Source organism: Leptopilina heterotoma, unplaced genomic scaffold, assembly GCF_015476425.1.
Source record: "Leptopilina heterotoma isolate Lh14 unplaced genomic scaffold, ASM1547642v1 Lhet_220, whole genome shotgun sequence".
NCBI classification, from domain to species: Eukaryota; Metazoa; Arthropoda; class Insecta; order Hymenoptera; family Figitidae; genus Leptopilina; species Leptopilina heterotoma.
This window is the reverse complement of record NW_025110938.1, coordinates 1,367,514-1,388,962: the sequence shown is the minus strand read 5'-3', so window position 1 is coordinate 1,388,962 and position 21,449 is coordinate 1,367,514. Positions and strand designations below refer to the sequence as shown.

General features: G+C 22.3%; 4 protein-coding genes across 7 annotated transcripts; 2 read left to right on the top strand and 2 right to left on the bottom strand.

Moving 5' to 3' along the window:
* The first annotated feature begins 881 nt into the window (after positions 1 to 881).
* Positions 882 to 5,337, top strand: LOC122502144. Its single transcript, XM_043612059.1, has 2 exons — positions 882 to 1,031; positions 4,252 to 5,337. The coding sequence occupies exon 2, from the start codon at positions 4,297 to 4,299 to the stop codon at positions 5,248 to 5,250; it is 954 nt and encodes a 317-aa protein (XP_043467994.1). The 5' UTR covers positions 882 to 1,031; positions 4,252 to 4,296; the 3' UTR covers positions 5,251 to 5,337.
* Positions 5,338 to 7,063: 1,726 nt separating this feature from the next.
* Positions 7,064 to 9,992, bottom strand: LOC122502142 (zinc finger protein 830). The gene is made up of 3 exons (XM_043612057.1): positions 9,745 to 9,992; positions 7,560 to 8,025; positions 7,064 to 7,455 (listed from the first exon to the last, which is right to left on the bottom strand). Exons 1-3 carry the CDS (start codon positions 9,846 to 9,848, stop codon positions 7,144 to 7,146), a joined length of 882 nt encoding a protein of 293 aa, XP_043467992.1. The 5' UTR covers positions 9,849 to 9,992; the 3' UTR covers positions 7,064 to 7,143.
* A 145-nt stretch (positions 9,993 to 10,137) lies between these two features.
* On the top strand, positions 10,138 to 12,340 carry LOC122502141 (guanosine-3',5'-bis(diphosphate) 3'-pyrophosphohydrolase MESH1). Of its 4 annotated transcripts, none has more exons than XM_043612053.1 (5): positions 10,138 to 10,186; positions 10,624 to 10,874; positions 11,275 to 11,520; positions 11,613 to 11,944; positions 12,024 to 12,340. In XM_043612053.1, coding segments are annotated over exons 1-5 (933 nt in total). In that variant the 5' UTR covers positions 10,138 to 10,184; the 3' UTR covers positions 12,126 to 12,340. The 4 variants fall into 4 exon arrangements, with proteins under 4 accessions (XP_043467988.1, XP_043467990.1, XP_043467991.1 ...); XM_043612055.1 differs by having other exon boundaries at positions 10,182 to 10,317; XM_043612056.1 differs by lacking the exon at positions 10,138 to 10,186 and adding an exon at positions 10,346 to 10,364.
* On the bottom strand, positions 12,158 to 18,252 carry LOC122502140 (probable phosphoserine aminotransferase). Its single transcript, XM_043612052.1, has 9 exons — positions 18,124 to 18,252; positions 17,656 to 17,739; positions 14,917 to 15,047; positions 14,716 to 14,828; positions 14,483 to 14,644; positions 14,290 to 14,384; positions 14,065 to 14,234; positions 13,509 to 13,766; positions 12,158 to 12,503 (listed from the first exon to the last, which is right to left on the bottom strand). Exons 2-9 carry the CDS (start codon positions 17,716 to 17,718, stop codon positions 12,401 to 12,403), a joined length of 1,095 nt encoding a protein of 364 aa, XP_043467987.1. The 5' UTR covers positions 17,719 to 17,739; positions 18,124 to 18,252; the 3' UTR covers positions 12,158 to 12,400.
* Positions 18,253 to 21,449: the final 3,197 nt, after the last annotated feature.

Here is a 21,449-nt window from a genome sequence, read left to right as displayed (position 1 = left end):
ATTACTTTTCAAAAGAATTGAATTCTTATGATTAATTTTTATATTCATCAAAATAATTGAATTTTGTGAAAGAAAGAAGATTTTTGTTGTTTATCAAGATAATTTTGAAAAAGAAATTTTTTAAAAAATTCCTTAAAATAATTAATTTTCTTCGACGAATTAAAAGTTATTTATGAAAATATTTATGAATTTTTGCAACGAATTTTATTATTTTATTGAATATAATTAAATGTTTCTTAAAATTATTGAATTCTTTCATCAAGTTTAAATAAAATTTTTTAAAATAATTGCATTTTTCAAGGTAATCGATTAAAATTGTATTAAAAATAATTGAAATTCTGCAATGAGTTTTATTATTTCTGAAAATATAATTGAATTATTGAAAAGAAACTTATAAAAAATTTTGTAAATATTTGAATTCCTGGAAAATTTTTATTATTTATGAAAATAATTAAATGTTTGCGTACAACTTTATTAAAATTGTTTTTAAATAATTGAATTCTTTTGGATAATTTTATTAAAATAGTAGATATTGAAAATCATTTAAATGGGGAAAATTTTTGAAAATAATTGAATTTTGAAAAAGAATTTTTTTTATTTATAAAGATAATTGGGATTTTAACGAGAATTAAAAAAATATATTTTAAACATAATTGCATTTCTGCGAAGACATTTATGAAAATTTATGAAAATAATTGAATTCCTGTGTAGAATTTTTTTTAAAAATAATATTCAAAAGAATGTAGTAAATCTGAAGAATTTTTCTATTTATGGAAATAATTGAATTCTTGAGAATTATTTTTTTTTATTTTTATCGATTTACCTGTAACTTCTCTATTGGTTAACTGTACATAATCTTTACGACTTTTGTTTAATATGTAAAATTTTATAAAATAACATCGTATTTTATTTTCTAAAACTCATTTTGTTGTTTTCGAGCATTCCACTTGTATTAAGGGAAATACAATAGAATAAAGTGTTAATGATTACAACAGTTACTTAAAAAAGTATATATAACTGACAACATTAACGTAAGTACCTATTTTCTTTATTAAAAAATAAATAATTATTTATTGAAATACAATTAAAATAAAATATTTCCCTTCCTCATAAGAAGCTTTATATATAGTGATGTAATTTTAATTAAATATTTCAAAATGAATTGAATTTTATTAAAAGAGTTGCGTTTACAATTTTCATAAGTATAAATCAACTTCAACAGGTTTTCATTTCAAATTTTTAAAAATTTTTAATAAAATTCTAGACAAAATTTCAATTATTTTCAAAAATTTTCCGCAATTCAATGATTCTTAATATCTACTATTTTAATAAAATTTTCCAAAAGAATTTAATAATTTAAAAAAAAATATTAACAACATTCTACGCAAATATTTACATACTTATTTTCATAAAAAACAAAAAAACACAAATTTCACAGGAATTCAATTATTTACAAATTTTTTATAAATTTCTTCTGAATAATTCAATTATTTTCACAAGTAAAATTTTTTACATACATTCAATTATTTTCATAAAGATAATAAAACTTATCGTAGAATTTCAATTATTTTTAATAAATTATGATTGGTAAAATTCACAGCAAGAATTGAATTATTTTGCTTCCTCGTGAGGAAGCTTTGTAGTCGTTTAATTTACAAAATGTTTAAAAATCCTTTTAACAAATTTTCCTCTATATAGGACTATGTTATATAAGACCCTGAACAATTGTCCGGATGTGTGTATGTGTGTGTGTGGATCCCGATTTTTGTGAACACGATAACTCGAAGAGGTTTTAACGAATTTGGCTAAAATTTACCAGGTATATTTATCATAAAAATATCTCGAAATGGATTGATAAACTTTAAAAAATTCTCAGAAAAAATTTTTTTTTTGACTTTTTTCTAAAAAAATTTTTTTTTCAAAAATTTTTTTTTAAGTTGGTTATTGAAGTTAATATATTATAATAAAATCTTATTCTTTGCATCAAGACGAATCGATTGGTACATAAAAAGTATAAATTGTATGAGAATTTACAGAGTTAATCACAATTAATGCTGAAAAATTCGCGTTTTTATCAAAAAATTAGTTCTTTCCGCAAAATTATGTTGCCATATAAGAAAATCTTACTATTTACTTCTAAAATCTTATTCTTTACACCAAGACGGATCGATTGGTATATATAAAGTATATATTGTATTTAAATTTATAGAATTAAAACCAATTATAGACAAAAAATTTGCACTTTTAATAAAAATTCATTTTTCTTAAAAATCATGTTGCTGTACAATAAAATGTTATTATTTATTGAAAAATAAATCAAAAATCTTATTCTTTGCATCAAGACGAATCTATTGATGTATGTAAAGTATATATTCTATTGAAAATTATAGAAATAATTACAATCAAATTTGAAAAATTCACTTTTTTACTAAAAATTTTTTGTTTATTTAGATTCATATTACTGTATAAGAAAGTTTTTTTATTCTAAAAAATTTTTAATTAAATTTTTAAGAATAATTACATTTTCTAAGAAATTCCTGTTAAATTTGTATTAAAAATATTTAAAATCCTCTGATGAATTTTATTTTTTATGAAAATAATTGAATTCTTGCTAACGATTTTATTAGAATTTTTAAAAATAATTGAATTTCCAAAAAGGAATGTATTACTTATGAAAATAATTGAATTCCTGTGATAAATAATGTTATTTATGAAAATAATTGAATTTTGGAAAGAATTTAATTAAAATGCCTCAAAATAATTGAAGTTTCGGAAATAATTTTATTATTTATCGACAAAATTGAATTCCTGTCAAAAATTCTAATATTTTTGTAAATAATTGAATTCTTCCAAAAAATTTCAGAAAAAGCATTTTTTTAAGTAATCGATTTCTTCGAGGAATTGAAAATAAATTTTTAAGAATAATTGAATTCCTGAAAATTATTTTATTATTTATGAAAATAATTTAATTATTGTGGAAAATTTTATTAAAATGTTTAAAAAGAATTGAATTTCTGTGAAAAATTTTGTTATTTTTGAAAATAATTGAATTCTTGTCGAGGGCTTAATTTGTGAAAATAATTTAGTTTTTCGACTAATTAATTTAAAATATTTTAAAATATTTGAAATTCTTCAATGAGTGTTAAGTATTAATTATGAAAAATAATTGAATTCTTGCTTAGAATTTTATGAAAATTTTTTTTTAAATAATTGAATTTTCATGAAAACATTTATTATTAGTGAAAGTAATTGAATTACAGTGAAGAATTGTATGAAAATTTTGTTAAATAAAAAAAAACATTTCTTTAAATAATTGATTTTTACACGAGGAAATTTGGAATTAAATTTTTATGAATAATTACATTTTTTGAGTAATTCCTGTAAAATTGTAAAATTGTAAAATTGTATTAAAAATTTTAAAATAATTGAAATCGTGCGATGAATTTTATTATTTATAAAAATAATTGAATAGTTGCTATAAGAATGTTTTTAAAAATTTACAAAAATAATTCAATTCCTGGAAAGAATTTCAATATTTTTTGAAAATCATTGAATTCTTACAAACGATTTTATTAGAATTTTTAAAAATAATTGAATTTTTGTGAAAAATTTTGTTAGTTTTGAAAATAATTGAATTTTTTAGAAGAATTTTATAAACAATGTTTTAAATAATTAATTTTTCCGAAATACAATAAATATTATGAAAATTTTATTTTAAATAATTGAATTCTTGTGGAAAATTTTATTTGTGAAAATAATTGAATTTTTCAATTAATTAATTTAAAATAGTTTAAAAAATAATTGAAATTCTTCGATGAGTTTTATTATTTATGAAAATAATTAAATTCTTATTTAGAATTTTATCAAAATTTTTTTAAATACATAATTGAATTTCGATGAAAAATGTTATTATTAGTGAAAGGAATTGAATTATTGTGAAGAATTGTGAAGAATTGTATAAAAATTTTGTCAAATAATTGATTTTTTCGTAATTTTTGTTGAAAATGCTATTCTTAATTAATTGAATTCCTGTGGAAATTTTATTATTTATGAAAATAATTGAATTTTTGATGAATTTTATCAATTTGTTTTCTAAATAATTGAATTGTTTTGCGAAATAATTGAACCGTTTTAAAGAATTTGATTATAATTTTTAAAAATAGTTTTTTGATGTCTAGTATTGTAGTTTTCAAAATTAAAGTTTTATTAAAGTTTTATTTAAAGTTTTCAATGCTTCTTTTGGCTCTTCAGGTATAAATTAAAGTCACATTCGACAAAGATTATCATTGATCAATCATGATTAGACTAACAATCATCTGTCTTGTAATCGCACTGTCCAATGGCGCACATGTGAAATTGAATAACACGGATTTAGAGGAATTAAGAATATCTGTCTCAGAGTCAAAGGAATATTTGAAAAATCTATCTGTGAATGAAGACTCGGCAGTTTTCTTCGGCAATGATAAAGCCGGAAAAAGTACACTAATTAATTATTTAATCGGCACTCAATTGAAGGGTGTAAAAGAACTCTATAATCGTACAAGAATAGTAAAAGCTAACAGTAACTCCAGCGGACCGGAAATTAATGCTAAGTCTACATTAAACATTAGAAAACCAACAAAGTGGATTTCAAAAAAATTACCCAATTTGACTCTCTGGGAGACTACTCCATGTATCATTAAAGATCTAGATAAAGTAAAATTCATCACTAATGAGATTTATATCCATCAATTAGTAAAATCTGTTAAATCTCTAAAAATTATTTTAGTTGTCGACTTCACAGATATTAAAGATTCTGATGACATTAATCTGTTTACAACACTTATAGATTATGTTGCAAATATTTTTGGAAATAGATTTGAAGAATATTTTCCCGCTGTATCTGTAATTTTCACAAAAGTACCTGAATATGTTCAAGAAACTCGAGTTAATTACGAAACTATAAAAGTTACTTTAGAAAGCTATTTAGAACTCAATAAAGCGCAAAATTCAGAAGTTTCGATAAATTTTATACGGTATTTATTAGATAATGAAGATCGAATTGCACTCTTCAAGAGATTAAATGATGAAGGTAATGTTACTTCCAAAATCAATGTTAATATTTTTCCGACAATTAATAACAGTAGAAGCATAAAGGAAAATTGTCTCCAGGAAATACGTTTGAGTAATGCAGCTTCAAACGTAGCGCTATTTGATTCTTCGACAATAAAAGAAATTCTGTTGGAGGAAGACAAAAAAAACAAGAGTTAAAAAGTTGAAAAATACGATTTTCAAAATATTCCATATGTACTACTTGCTTTTTTTATCGAATTCGAGTGATTGCAAAATAATAAAATATTTGTGAAATGAATTGTTTTCTTCAATTTTTTCTTCAAATGTATTAGTGTAATAAAAATATTTTTAATACCAGAAAAATATTACTGTTTCTTTTCCTCCATGTTCATAAGCAGACTTCGCAATCGATAATTAATTTTTAAAAAGTAGCAAAAAGTAGCATTCAAACAAAAAAAAAAAAGAAGTAGTAAAAAAAGTAGCTATCGAAAAATTAAACTTGACGACCAAAAAAACTCGTTTTAGAAACTTTACAAAACTGACAAAAATTCCATTCTATATTTTATTTTTCCGACTTTTTCCTAATTTTCGTAAAAAATATTTACTTTTTTCTTATCCTCCTAGTAAATTGAATTTCTACAACGAATTTTATTATTCATGATACAATTTAAATATTTAGAAAAATAATTCAATTCTTGCGAAGAAGTTTATAAAAATTAAATACATAATTGATTTCACCTTTCGTCTAATTTTATGCAAATTCTAATTTAAATAATTGAATTCCTGAGAAATTTTTATTATTCATAAAAAGAATTTAATTCTTAGATTTTTACAAAAAAATTTTTAAATAATTTAATTCTGTTTGGAAATTTTATGAAAATAATAGATATTGAAAATCATATTGAATTGCTAAAAGTTTTTACAAATATATAAATTTTACAAAAATTCAATTAAAATCTTGCAAAAAATTATATCAGAATTTTTAAAAATAATTGAATTTCCAAGAAGAAATTTAATACTTTTAAATATAATTGAATTCTTTTGTGATGAATATTGATATTTATGAAAATAATTGAATTTTGCAAACAATTTTATTAAAATGCCTTAAAATAATTGAATTTTTGGGAAGAATTTTGTTATTTATCAACATAATGAATTCTTTCGAAGAATTATTCCTGTGAAAAATTCTAATATTTTTGTAAATAATTGAATTCTCCCAAAGAATTTTAAAAAAATATTTTTTTTTGAATAATTGATTTTTTCGAGGAATTGAAATTAAATTTTTAAGAATAATTATATTTGTGACTGTCCGCGACAAAAGGGACCTTAGCTCCATGTAAATACATGGGAGCTAAGGTCCCTTTTGTCGCGGACAGTCACATTTTTCGAGCAATATCTGTTAAATTGTATTAAAAATAATTGAAATCCTGCGTAAAATTTGATTATTTTTGAAAATAATTGAATAGTTGCAAAGAATTTTATTAAAATTTTCAAAAATAATTAAATTTCCAAAAAAAAAATTTATTACTTTTTAAAAATAATTAAATTCTTGTGATAAATATTGTTGTTTATGAAAATAATTGAATTCTTGCGAACGATTTTATTATAATTTTTTTAAATAATTGAATTTCCAAGAAGAAATTTATATTACTTTTAAAAATAATTGAATTTTTCTGATACATATTATTATTTATGAAAATAATTGAATTTCATCAATTTTTTTTTTGTTAATAATTGAATTCTTTTGCGAAATTTTATGAAAATACTAGATATTGAAAATAATTGAATTTCGAATATTTTTTGAAAACAATTGAATCGTTTTAAAGAATTTGATTATAATTTATAAGAATAGTTTTTTTATTTCTAGTATTAGCTAATTTAAAGTAAATTCTCAAAAAAAAAAAACAGAAATAGTAGCTTTTTGTAGCTGAAATCTTAAAAAAGTACTCAAATAGTAGAATAACGTAAAAAAGTAGTAAATAATAAGTTTTAGTAGAAATCAAAACGCATATTTAGAGAACAATGAAAAATTAAATTTATTATTGATTTTTATACATTTTAAAAAAACGTAAAACTAATTTTAATTAAAAACTATTTGTAAGATTTTTTAGCTCGCCAATCAAGAAATTCGTCGACTTCATCGTCATCGCTTGATGATGATTCCTTTTCTAAATATTCCATTTTTCTATCTACAGCTTGCATTTTTTCTTTAAGCCTTACAAGATCCATTACTTTCGATAATCGTTGTAATTGTTCTTCAATAACGTCTTCTTGTCTTTTTGCCGTCGCCTCTTCTTGATCATCTGCTATTATCTGATTTGCCTGCGCCTCTTCCTCCTTAATTTCTTTTTTAAACTTTTCCCATTCTTCTTCTATTGGATCCTTATACTCTACATTTCGTACCTGAAAGCAATATTTGTTTAATAATAATAATAATAAAATATTTATAAATTAAAATTAATCAATAAAAAATATATACTATAAAAGATAGAAAGTATTCTAATTACTCGAGCGTCTAAAATCGGATCGTCAAAAAATCCTTCAGGAAGCACCGATGAATTGTCTTTCACTTTCGTCTGATTATCATTCTCACTTTCTTCATCGTTGGTTATAATTTCCGATGATTCAACGTTAGTCGTTGCTTTCGATGCTTTTGATTTACTCTTTGTTGAATCATTTTTTCCTGATGGAGGTTTATTGTCAAAAAAATCAGCAGGTAATTGTGATTTTGTTTGTGAAGAAGGACTCGAATTCTTCAGAATGCCTTTAACTTTCTTGACAGGCTGTGATTCATGTAATGTAGAAGAGGATCTTTTCTGTCCGGAAACTGTCGACTTTGCTTTTTCAAGTTGTTGTTTCGCATTTTCTATATTTTCTTTGTGTTTCTTTGAATTGATATGAATTGGCCAAGCTGCTTCGTTGTTGACAGTAATCTTACAAATAATGCAAGTTAATTGCCCTAATGAATTATACGTAATCACATCGTTAAGGAATAATTTTGTATAAATAAATACAATTAACTATTTTGTCAAAAAAAAGGACTAAAAACGATTATTTTCAAAAAATTTTCTAATTTCAATAATTTTCAATATCTACGATTTTAATAAAATTTCCCAAAACGAATTCAATTAATTACAAAAAAATTTTAATAAAATTGTATGTAAACATTTAATTATTTTCATAAATAATAAAAATTTCCACAGGAATTCAATTATTTTCATAAAAAATAAATTTTTTTTAAGGAATTCAATTATTATTTTAAAAAAAAATAATTTAAAATTCTAGAGTCTTCGACTTGGAGCAATCGATATCTTCATGTTTTATAACAAATACTTTTATAACTTGTTCAATTTAAAAAAGGTTCGAATTTGAAATTTTTGAATGTCTTAATTCCTGTGGAAAATCCTATTCCAAAAATAAGATTAAATATAACTTCATCTTTAAATAAATATTTAATCAATTTTATTTTTCCATAGGAATTAAGATTTTCAAAAATTTCAAATTCATCTAGTTTTGAAATTCGATAACTTATAATTTATAATACTAACAAATAATTATTAAATAGTAATTATTATTATTTATTATTAATAATAATAATAATAATAAATAATTATTGTTACTGTAACTTCTTAAAAATTATTTTCATCATTTCAATTCAATTATTATTTTCTAGAATTTGTAACAAAAATTCTTCTTTAAATCAAATTTTCAAAGATTTTAATTTGAAAAATTTTTTAAATTCAATTATTATCTAAAATTTTAACTAAAATTCATTTTTAAATCAGTTTTTATTCGAAAATTCAACAAGATTTCAATTATTTAAATATAAAAATTATTTTGACTAATTTTAATAACATTTTTAAGAATAATGACATTTTTCGAGAAATTTATTTGATTAAAATTGTACTATAAATAGTTAAAATTCTGCGATGAGTTTTATAATTTATGAAAATAATTGGATTATTGCGAAAAATTTTATTGAAATGGTTAAAAAGAATTGAACCTGTGAAAAATTTTATTATTTTTGAAAATAATTGAATTTCTGCGAAGAATTTTATTACTTTTAAAAATAATTAAATTTCTGCAATCATTTGTAACTTCTCCAAAATTCTATTTTTTGGTTTGTGTTTTAACTAAAATTCTTCTATAAATCCATTATTTTTAATAAATAATTAAACATATATTTAAAAATTTAACTTAATTAAATTTAGAAGAAGAATTTGAATTATTAAAATTTTATAAAATCTCAAATGAAAACGTTTTGAAGTTAATAAATTTATAAAAAATTGTAAACCCAACTCTTTTGAAATTCAATTTTGAAATATTTAAGGAAATTATTTATTAAATAATTTGTAATTAATAATTTTATGACTTGTGGCAACTTTGTTATTATAACATAGAATTAAAATATTCTTAAATAATATTTTTTTCTACATATCAAAAATATGAAACAGTGAAAACTTAATATTTTTTTGTCCTTATCATTAGTAATAGAACTAGAAATATTCAGAAAAAAATTTCTATCGAAAATACATAAAAAAGCAAGCTATTAAAATTTATCATAAATCGTTACTGATTTTTATGTAAAAAAAAAAGATTGTTTATTTTCATGAAAATATCCAAAGCGCAATATAATGCTAATAATAACTAATAACATGCAATCTTAATATTTAATTATAATTAAAAGGATATTTTGCCAGTGGTGATTCTATTTTCTTTTGTACACCTAATTTTTGTTTTGTATTGTTCATTATCTTACGCAATTCCTGTTGCGTCAAAGCTTTTTTTGTCGACATTATGGAAAATTCTTTTATTCACACAAATTCAAGTAAAAATTATTATAAATTTCAAATTCTTTTAATCTAAATAACTCCAAATGTTGTCAGATCTGTCAATTTAGTAGTTTTTCGAGGTTACGTTGTGTTTTGTATAAGAAAGTTAGGTTATCGCTGTCCTTGTTTAGCTCGGAAACACTCGGAAATATAAATGGTAATATTACCAGAAGAATGAGAATATGATGAAAACGGGAATATAACCAAGAAATATATTCTCACGATATACAACTGTCATAACCTGTTAACTTATACGACTTATACTTAAAAAGTGTTCATCTCGTTCATCTTGTGAATAAAATGTCTTAAAGAAAGAGATACTTGTTTATAAACTTTATAAATAAGACTCATAATTAATTTTCAAACATTTAAAATTAGATAAAAGAATAAATTAGCTTTTGTTTGCTATATTTTTCTAAAGAAAACAAAAAACGTACATAACCTCCATAAAATATGTTCTTTAATAATATTTAAATATTAGTTAGTTAATACTTAATTTGCTAATGTTAATTATTTCATTGCTAGTCAATTTTTATTTCAACAATTTATTTTTTCTAAACAAATGAATTGCGAAAGTTTAAGTTATTAGAATATTCTAAAATTCTCGTTATATTCTTGAGAATATTTTATAAATTCCCAAGAATTTTATAACTAAATCCACGAACGAAATCTAAACAAGGAGTAAGGGCAAAAAATGATTATTATTTGAATCAGATAATAATGGATAATTGTTTTTTAGGGTGAGAAAAATGGTAAAGAAATGCGAAGTTATATCCTGTCAATCGACACAAGGACCTTTTTTTAAATTTCCCCATCCCTACAAGGACGCAGAACGATGTACAGAGTGGATTAGAGCAAGTGGTAACTCAGCTCTTTTGAAAATAGAGGAAAAAATTTGCAATAAAGTAATTTGCATATTACATTTTGATATAAGTGTGAGGTTTTGTAAAAAATTGTTGAGATCAGCAATACCTACAAAGGAATTACCAGGTAATTATTGAAATAAAAGTGTAAAAAAGAAAATATTATTTTTAAGTAGTTTGCAATGAAAACTTTGTTTATTTTTGTTTACAAAAATTAAATTCTAATGTTCTAAACACTGTGACGCACTCCTGAGAGAGGTACAGAACCTAAGAAGCAAATAAATTAAAGATTAACGTTTTTGTTAGATTTGTCTTGATTTTTCTCTTATTCAAAAAATTGTAAACATAACCTCAAATTTTTTGCTTCTCAAGTATACCTTTCGATGTTAACACCGAGTTAATCGTGATTGAATAAATTAAAACTTTGTTTGAACTGTCCTTAACTCGGTGGTAACATTGGGTGAATAACTTTCTTGGGAGAAAGTAATAAATACAGTAAACAAATAATTTATATAACAAATTAACAGCTATGGAAAGTGAAATGAAAACGTCTCTTGAAATTGATGACAAAAAGTCAATTGTCGATAAAATTGTTTCAAATACAAAAAATGAATCCAGTGCAGAACCTTCTGCTTGTAAATCCTGTTCAAATGAACTAACAAAAGAGGAACTGATATCAATGATTGTAAGATGCACTAATTTTGCAGCTCTTAAACACAGTAAACAAAGAAGAAAAAATATCGAACAAACTCCATACATTAATCATCCTATTGGTAATTATTAATTATTAATAATAATAAAGTACATGTTCCGGTAATCTGTTCGCAGATTAATTAAGTTTAATTATAAAATTAATTTTTCACAGGAGTGGCGAATATTTTAATCGAGGAGGGTAATTGTTACGATGCAGTTGTGATTCTCGCGGCATTATTACATGACACAGTCGAAGACACAGACACAACTTTTGATGAAATAGAACAAGAATTTGGCAAAGATGTTCGCAATGTTGTGGCTGAAGTAACAGATGATAAAACTTTATCCAAACTAGAGCGAAAATCAATGCAAATTAAAAAAGCACCAAACTCCACTAATCGAGCAAAATTAGTGAAATTAGCCGATAAATTGTACAATTTACGTGATTTGAGAAAAGAAACTCCAATTGGTTGGACATCAGAAAGAGTCAATGACTATTTCAAGGCACTTTTATTTAAATTTTACATTTATTGGACAAAAATATTTTCAAAAAAATTAATATTTATTATTTCTATACTTCCAGTGGGCGAAAGCTGTAATAAATGGATGTCGTGGAACAAATAAGAATTTAGAAACCTTATTGGACGCAATTTTTTCTCAGCATTCAAATAATATTTCTAAATAATATATTTAGAAAAATGATAAGTTCTTTTTAAATATTATTTAAAACAAGTGATATATTCGTTGATTATAAAGATCCGTACAAAATAAAATAAACATATTTTCATATATCTAAATTTTTGATTTTCGTAAAAAAAAATGTATGTACAATAATCCTTATAATGGGAAAGAAACCCATTTCAAATTAAATACTTTAAATAACAAAGTATTCTCTTCAGAGTCTGTTTTTTTTATTTTCAAATTGCACTTGTAACACTTGATTTTTACTTGAAAGAAAATTTACTGCTTCGATTCTTGAAACCATTTCATGTACGAAGCCAAAATTTCGACTTCCTCAATTGTTACCGCATTGTAAAGGGAAGCACGAATTCCGCCAACTGATCTATAAACCATTTTAAAAAGAAAATTATAATCAAGTCAAAAGAAAAAGAATTAATCAGAAGAAGACTCAGGGCTCGAACTAGGTCCGTAAATTTTGCTTCAAGTCCGTAAAAGTCAGTTTTTTTGAAAAAAAGGTCCGTAACGAAATGACGAGAAAATTTCGTAAATTGTACGATATAAATTGGAGAATTTTGGAGAAATTCAATTATTTTCAAAATGAATAAAATTCATCGCAAAAATTAAATATTGTTCAAAAATATTTAATAAAATTCGATGCAAGAATTCAATTATTTTTATAAATAATAACATTCTTAGGAAGAATTCAATTATTTTTATGGTAAATAGTAAAACTTTTTGCAAAAATTCAATTATTTTCAACAAAATTTTAAAAAAAATTGACGAAATAATTCAATTATTTTCTAAAATTTTAATAAATCCTTGAAAACAATTCAATTATTTTTTTAAATAGTCAAATCTTTGGAAAAATTCAATTATTTTCAATAGAATTTCACGGAAGAATTCAATTTTTTTCTTAATTCATTATAAAAATTTTTCAAAAGAATTCAATTATTTTTAGTACCTACAATTTTAATTGAATTCCTCGAAAAATGTAATTATTCTGAAAAATTTTATTAACATTCGTGGAAAGAATTCAATTACTTAAAAATTCAATTATTCAATAAATTATTGATTTTTGTATTTAAATAATTTAATATTAAAAATAATTGAATTGATAATGATTTTATCACTCGGTCATCTTTAATTTATTATAATTTATAAATCATGAAGAAATCGAAGACTCGGAGTTATTGATATCTTCATGTTTTATAGAATTATGAAAAATTTAATTTATAGCTTTAAGTAAAATGTTTTCTTAATTGATTCAGATTTGTTATATATTTTTGTCAGTAAATGGTCCGTAATTTTTCATTCTTGGTCCGTAAAGTCTGTATTTTTAAATATTTTGACTAGTTCAAGCCCTGGAAGAATTAAAAGACAAACGAACCTGTGTCCTTTCAGTTGCAACATGCCACGTTCACTGGCACCAGTCAAAAATTCCTTTTCTAATTCGTCATTATTTTTTATTCTAAATGGCACATTCATTCTACTGCGACAGTCCTTTTTAATCGGACAAACATAAAAACCTTGAGAATTATCAATAATATCATAAATTCTCTTGCTTTTTTCTACAGCCTTTTTCTCCATTCCCTTCACTCCTCCATTTCTTTGAATCCATTTGAAAACTTTGCCGACAAAGTAAATTCTGTAATTTATTTAATTTATTTTTAATTCAACATTATTTTAATTTTATTTCAATGATAATTATATTACCTATTATTAAAAGGCTCTAAAAGATGTAAATCAAAATTTGTAGCATCAAGAAACAAATTCTATTCTAATTAAATTAAAATTCTAATTAAATTGTAATTAAAAATTTAATTAATTAAATAAAAATTCTATTCTTATTGATAATAACTATTCCAGTTATTATCAAAGTCAGTATTAATTAAAATTTTATTTTATTTATGATTTGTAATAATTCTCTCTCTCTCTCAACCTACTGGAATGTTGGAGGTGTATTATAAATGGAATTATTCTCGGCCATCACTGCAAAATCGAGTATCGATGGACAAACTGACATTGCATGGCCTATAATATCCTCTCGTATAATTACTAACGTCACACCTGCTGGACCAATGTTTTTTTGCGCTCCAGCATAAATCACTGCAAACTGAAATAAAATACAAAAACTTATTTTATAACAAAAATGTTTCTCTTAAATTTACCTTTGAAACATCTATTGGTTTTGTCAAAATATTTGACGACATATCGGCAACGAGAGGAACTCCTTTAGTGTCAGGAATGAAGTTGAACTCAATACCTAGAAAGATTTCGTTTTATTTTTGATTATTAATTAAATTAAAATAATTTAATTTTTGTTAACTAAAATTAAATCTGTGGTAGGAAAAAGGAACTAACCGTGAATTGTCTCATTGTCGCAATAATAAACATAGGATGCATTTGGATCCAGATTCCAGCTCGAGGAATCCGGAATTTCCACATAAGAGCTAGTCTTTGGAAGAACCAAATTCACTTTTCCATATTTCGCTGCTTCCTTTGCAGCTTTTGATGACCATGAACCTGTTTGAATGGAAAATAAAATAAAATTTTTGAAGAAGTGAAAAATAATAGTAAACCAATTTTTTTTTTACCAGTTACGAAATAATCTGCAGTTCCAGTTTTCATCATATTCAGAGGAATTGCTGCAAATATTCCTGTGCCTCCTCCTTGCATGAATAAAATTTTGTAATTCGATGGAATGTCACTAAAAGTTGCATTTGAAAGGTTTAATTTCTTGTTTTTTAATTATTATAAAATTATTAAATATTAAATATTAAATACATAAATCTTACAGTATTTCTCGTAATGTTGCCTGTGCATCATTTATGATTTTATTAAAATCACTTGATCGATGACTGAGTTCCACAATACTGATATTTGTATCTCCAAATGAATGAAATCCTTTCTGAACTTCCTCAATCACCTTCAAATAAAAAGGATGAATAATTATTTTAAAGAATCATTTTTTTAATTAAATATATCAAATTAAATATATTTTCTTTTCAAAATATTTATTTTGAACAAGAAAATAATTTTTGAACATTTAGAAAAAGAAAAAAAAAATATTTTCGTATATTTGTTCTTTTTCAAAATGTTCAAATTTTCTTCTAAGTGAAAAAAATACCATTTTAATTCAGGGTTGCCACAAATATTCAATTTTGTTTTACCCTGACTTTTTCCTGACTGATTTCGACTTTTTCCCTGACCCTAAAGAATATTCTGATTCACTCTAAAAATTATTAGATACTAAAACATATTTTTTTTACATTTATTTAATCATTAATATTCTTCAACAGAAATGAAGATTTTCGAAAATTTTAAATTCACACCTTTTCAAACCTTTCTCAAAAGAATTCAATTATTTAAAAAAAAATGTAATAAAATTCGTTGCAAGAATTCAATTATTTTAATAAATAATAAATCAATTATTCGAAAATTCAATTTAAAACCAATTTTTATTAGAAAATTCTACGAGAATTCAATTATTTAAATTCATAAATAAATAATTAATTGAAAAATTACATTTTTGTTAAATTTTAATTCTCATAAAGAATTTTATCAACAAATTTCTTATTAATTGAATTCGTCTGACGAATTTTAATAACATTTTTAGTAATACATATATTTTTCGAGATATTTGATTAAAATTGAACTAAAAATAATTGAAATCCTGCAATGAGTTTTATTATTTATAAAAATAATTAAATTACTGAGAACAGTTTTATTATTTATAAAAATAATTGAATTATTGCGAAAAAATGTACAAAAAAAATTTATAAATAATTAAAATCCTGGGAAATTTTTATTATTTATAAAAAAAAATTTGTTTGCGTAAAATTTTATTAAAATTTTCTTTAAATAATTGAATTTCAGCGAAGGTTTTTTCTATTTAAAGATAATTGAAATTATGACAAGAATTTTTTTTTTAATTTTTGAAAATAATTTAATTTCTAAAATGAATTTTTTTAACTCATGAAAATATTTTTATTCTTGTGATTAATATTGTTATTTATGGAAATTATTGAATTTTGCAAAGAATTCTATTAAAATTCTTGAAAACAATTGAATAATTGTTCAACAGAATTGAAATTATAATTTGTATTAAAAAATAATTGAAATTCCGCGATGAGTTTTATTATTTATGAAAATAATTGAATCCATGTACAAAAATTTACTTGTGAAAATAATTAAATTATTGAGCAGAAATTTATAAAAACAATTGTAAATTTAATTGAATTACTGTGAAATTTTAATTATTTATATAAATAATAAAAAGGTTTGCTTAGAATTTTATTAAGATTTTTTTTTTAAATAATTGAATTCTTTTGGAAAATTTTATTAAAATAGTAAATATTTAAAATCATTGAATTGAGGAAAATTTTTGAAAATAATTGAATTTTGGAGAAGAATTTTGTTATTTATAAAGATTCTTTAATTTTTGACAGGAATTTTTTACTATTCTTAAACATAATTGAATTTCTGTGATGAATTTTTTTAATTTTGAAAATAATTGAATTTCCGCAATTATATTTGTAACTTCTTCAAAATTCAATTTTCTTTAGTGTTTTTAACTAAAATTCTTTTATAAATCCATATTTTTTAATAATTAATTAAATATGTATTAAAAAATGTAACTAATTTGAATTATTAAAACTTAAAAAAAATTTTATTTCTTTAAAATTTCTAATTAAATTCATTCAAAATTGAGAGTTTTCTTATGAATTTTAAAAATTCAATTTTTTCCAGTACTTTTACCGAAAATCCCTGACTTTTCCCTGATTTCCCTAAACCTATTCTACTTTCCCTAATTTTTTCCTGAATTCCCTGACTTCCCTGACTTGTGGCAACCCTGTAATTTAAATGATTTAAATATACATTCAAGTTAAGAATATTTTGAATGACTCATTACAAATTTAAGACAATTATTTAGCAATTTTATTATCAACATTGATAATTATGTAAATTTTTCAAACAACAGATATATTTTTCTCTGCTTGATACATTTCTAAAAAATGTAAAATTTAAGCAAGAGAGAAAAATCTGGAAAAGAAATCATTTTAGATTTTGGGGACATGATAAGAATTGAATTTAGAAATATATTCAACACGTGAACATATTTTGTGAAAGATTGGAATTTTTTATCAAAATCACGTGAAATATTTGCTCTTATCAATTAAAGGAATAATAATATTTTATATTTTATAAAAATTATGAAAATTACAATTACAAATAGAAATTTATATTTATTTCTTTAATAATTGACTAATTGAATCTGACACTGACAATTAGGATTTCCAAAAATCACTTATTGTTGATAAATTATTTTTATAATTATAAACAACAAATTTTTATAATATTTAATGAAAACTATTAGCAATAATAATTTTTTTTACAATGAAAAAAAATTCTGATTGTTTTAACTGGAATATCGTGTTAAATATTCCCTATAATAGACAATAACCAGAACTCCTTTTTCTCAGTATATAATGTTACAAATTGAATTACTTAATTGGAATTAATTTTTTAAATACCTCTTCAGGAAGTTTTGCTGGTCCAGCACCAAAATTAATGACTTTGGTAGATTTTGAAGACATGTTGATGACTTTTCGAAGAGACTAAGAAAAATGTAAAAATATTTTAAATTTCTACTTATAGTTATACTTATAGTTAAATATGTCGGAGAGTAACAGACAAGCGAAAGATAAGAAAAATGCCGAAGTAGAACAAAATAATATATACCTACCATTTGAATCACGAACAATAAAATAAATAAAATGAATAAAATTTATAAAGTAAATTTGTAATTAATAATTTCTTATTCTAGAATGGAAAAGTATTTAACAATCAGATAGAGAATTCATTTCCTGTCAGTAATTTTTAAATTAATTAATATTCGATTCTAATTGTAAAGAAAAATGCCCATAAATCAGAATTTGAAACAAGATTTTTATTTTTCAGAAGCTTGAATTTATTTGTAGAAAATTTGTTCTATCACTTACTTCTGTTCACGTTGCAGGAAAAATGAAACTGAAACTGACAGCAGAATCTAACAAACAGGCAAACTGGTTCTAAATTCTTGTCAGCGGCAGTCCCCCACCAGTACCGGTGAATTAACCATACTGACCTAAGAACAGTCATTTCTTTCACATGTACACATGTAGAGTCAACCGAGTTTATAAAACGATTATAATATGAAATGTATAATAATCCATTGATTATTACTTACATATCAATTTTTTATTGTCTTTTCTTTTTTACATCTAATTTTATTCTTCTTTTTATTTCTCGTAATGTGCCTATTTTTATACACCCAGAGAAAAATTTTATTTAAACCAAATATATTTTATTTGAGTTAAATATATAAACGTATATTTGTCTCAGAGTCAATTAAGTTATTTATTTGTTTTAAATAAAAATTTTATTTTTAAATAAACATCTTATTTTTAAATAAAAATTTTATTTTTATTTAAAAATATTATTTGACATATATAAAACATAAATTTGAGCCAAATAAAATTTTATTCAAAACCAAATAAAAATTATTTGAAACAAATAAAAAGTCTAGTTGGCTCTGAGTCAAAAATGTATCTTTTCTCTGGGTCTATTAACAGTTTTTATTAAAAAAAAACTGTTATTATTCTTTCAAGTATTTTTCTATATTTCATTCAGAAAAAAATTTAATTGAAACAACCAAATTTTTGTTGACTCGACCAAATTAATTCATTTCTTTGAAATTTTCGTCTGGTTTAACTAAAATTTTGATTCAGATGACCAAATTTTTTTGGTCAAACGCAAAATTTATTGTTAACTAAACCAAATCTTATTAATTGAATCCAAACTTCATTTGGAATAACGTAAAAATAAAGTTTATAAAATAAATTATTTGAATCATTTTTTTGAGGGTTCGTGATTTCGAATTTGATGTTTAAAATATTTCAAATGATTTCAATGTAACAAATTCAAATTGTATTAAAAATAATTGAAATCCTTCAAAATAATTGAAATTTATGAAAATAATTGAATTTTTGTCATCGAACTTTAATAAAGTTTTTAAAATCATTGCATTCTTGAGAAGAATTTGAAAAAAAATCTTTTTAAAGAAATGATTTTTTTTTTTAAATTTTATGAAAATTGTCTTTTAAATAATTGAATTTCTTTGAAAATTGTGTATTATTTATGAAAATAATTGATTTTTTTCAAAAAATTTTATTAAAATTCTATTGAAAACAATTCAATTATTATAAAGAATTTCATTAAAATTTTTTTAAATAATTGAATTTTTCAAGGAATTTTATTCTAATTTTTAAGAATAATTGCTTTTTTGGCGGAATTAATTTAAAAATGTATTAAAAATAATTGCAATCCTGCGATGAGTTTCAATATTGTTAAAAATATTTGAATTCCTGAGAAGAATTTTATTATTTAAAAAAATAATTTAATTCTTTCAAAGAATTTTATTAAAATTCTATTGAAGACAATTCAATTATTATAAAGAATTTCACTAAAATTTTTTTAAATAATTCAATTTTTTCAAAGAATTTTAATAAAATTTTTAAGAATTATTCCACATTTTTCGCGCAATTCATTTAAATTCATTTAATTACATTAAAAATAATTGAAATCCTGCGGTGAGTTTTAATATTTATAAAAATAATTGAATTCTTACAACGATTATTCGAAATTTTAAAAACTAATTGAATTTTCTTGAAAAATTTTATTATATTTATAAAAATAATTGAATTCTTGGGAAGAATTTTCTAAAAATTTATTTACATAATTTATTTTTTGCGAAAAATACCAGGGAAATTCTGTTTTAAATAATTGAATTCCTGTGAAATTTTTTTTTATTTATGAAAATAATTGAATGTTTGCGAAGAACATAAACATTTTTTTTAAATTATTGAATTCTTTTGGAAATTTTTTTTATTATAATAGTAAATATTAAAAATCGTTGAATTACGGAAAAATTTGTGAAACTAATTGAATCTAAAGAATTTTATTAAATTTTTTTTGAATTTTTTCCAACGACTTTATTAAAATTTTTAAAAACAATTTTTTTATTTCAACTGTTAACAATGTTAAAGTAGTGTAAATTCTCAAACATGGAAAAAAGTTGCTTTTAGTGTAACATATAAAAAACAGTATCCAAATAGTAGAAAATCGTAAAAAAAATAGTAAATAGTAGGTTTTAGTAGAATTAGTATAGGTTTTTAGTAGAATTTCTTTTAGTAGGCTTCACTTTTGACTGATTTTTTTTCTCCAAGTAAATTTTATTTCACTGTTATTTTCAAAAATGTGGATTAAATACAAAATCGAGTTAAACTTTTTTTTATCAATTTCATCCAATTTAGTATTTGATATAATTTCTAAAAAACCGTGTTGTAAAAATAAAATTTGTTTGTTTTTAATTAGCAGTTAGCGCACTGTATATTTTTTCGCATTTATTGTTTATCCCCTGCAAAGTTTTATCTGAGAAAAACATCAAAAACGTTTGCTGACCTTTTAACATTAGATACATTGAGAAAATTTTTTGTCAATTCATTCTCTTTCAATGTATTTAGCTTGGATTATTTTATATTTAACTCTCGAAACGAAATATTTTACAGGAAAAAAAATCTGTTCACAAAATTTAATCTAAATGAAAATTTCTTTACTAAGAGTTGTGTTAAAATCTGACACAATAATAAAATCTGATAAACTCTGGAAATTAAAACTCAGAAAAGAGTTTATCAAGTAAATTCATTGCGCAGTGAGGTAGCTCAGTGGCTTAATTGCTAGACTCCCAGCAGTAAGGTCTGAGGTTCGATTCCTTGTGCTTGTGATTTTTTTCAACGGAACTTATCGAAATAAAAATTTAACTAGGAACTTCTAATTTATAAATAAATACAAACAATAAATGAAATAAAAATTAGTGAAAATATAATAAATAAATTAAAATTTGGTAAAATAAAAATAATCAAATTTGAGTACTAATCAATACTAATTTGAGTATTAATCGTAAATCGATTTATTAAAATTGAAGAAAATGCGTTTTATTTTGAACATGAATGCCAACAAAATTGTATAGCTGTTCGAAAAGTAGCCTATAAACAGGGGCTTCTTAAAAGCGCCTGTAGAATGTTTTCACCCGGAAAGTTGTTACTTTGACGTATAAATATTGACAATACGACTTTATATCCTATAACAACACCCTCTATAAACTTTTAAATAAACTATTTTTTGCAACATTTTCTCTCTCTAAAAAATTCAATTTCGCTTGTAAAAATTCGAGACATTTTCGCACATTTATTATCGATCGTGAATAGAGGGCGCAGCGGGCAAACAG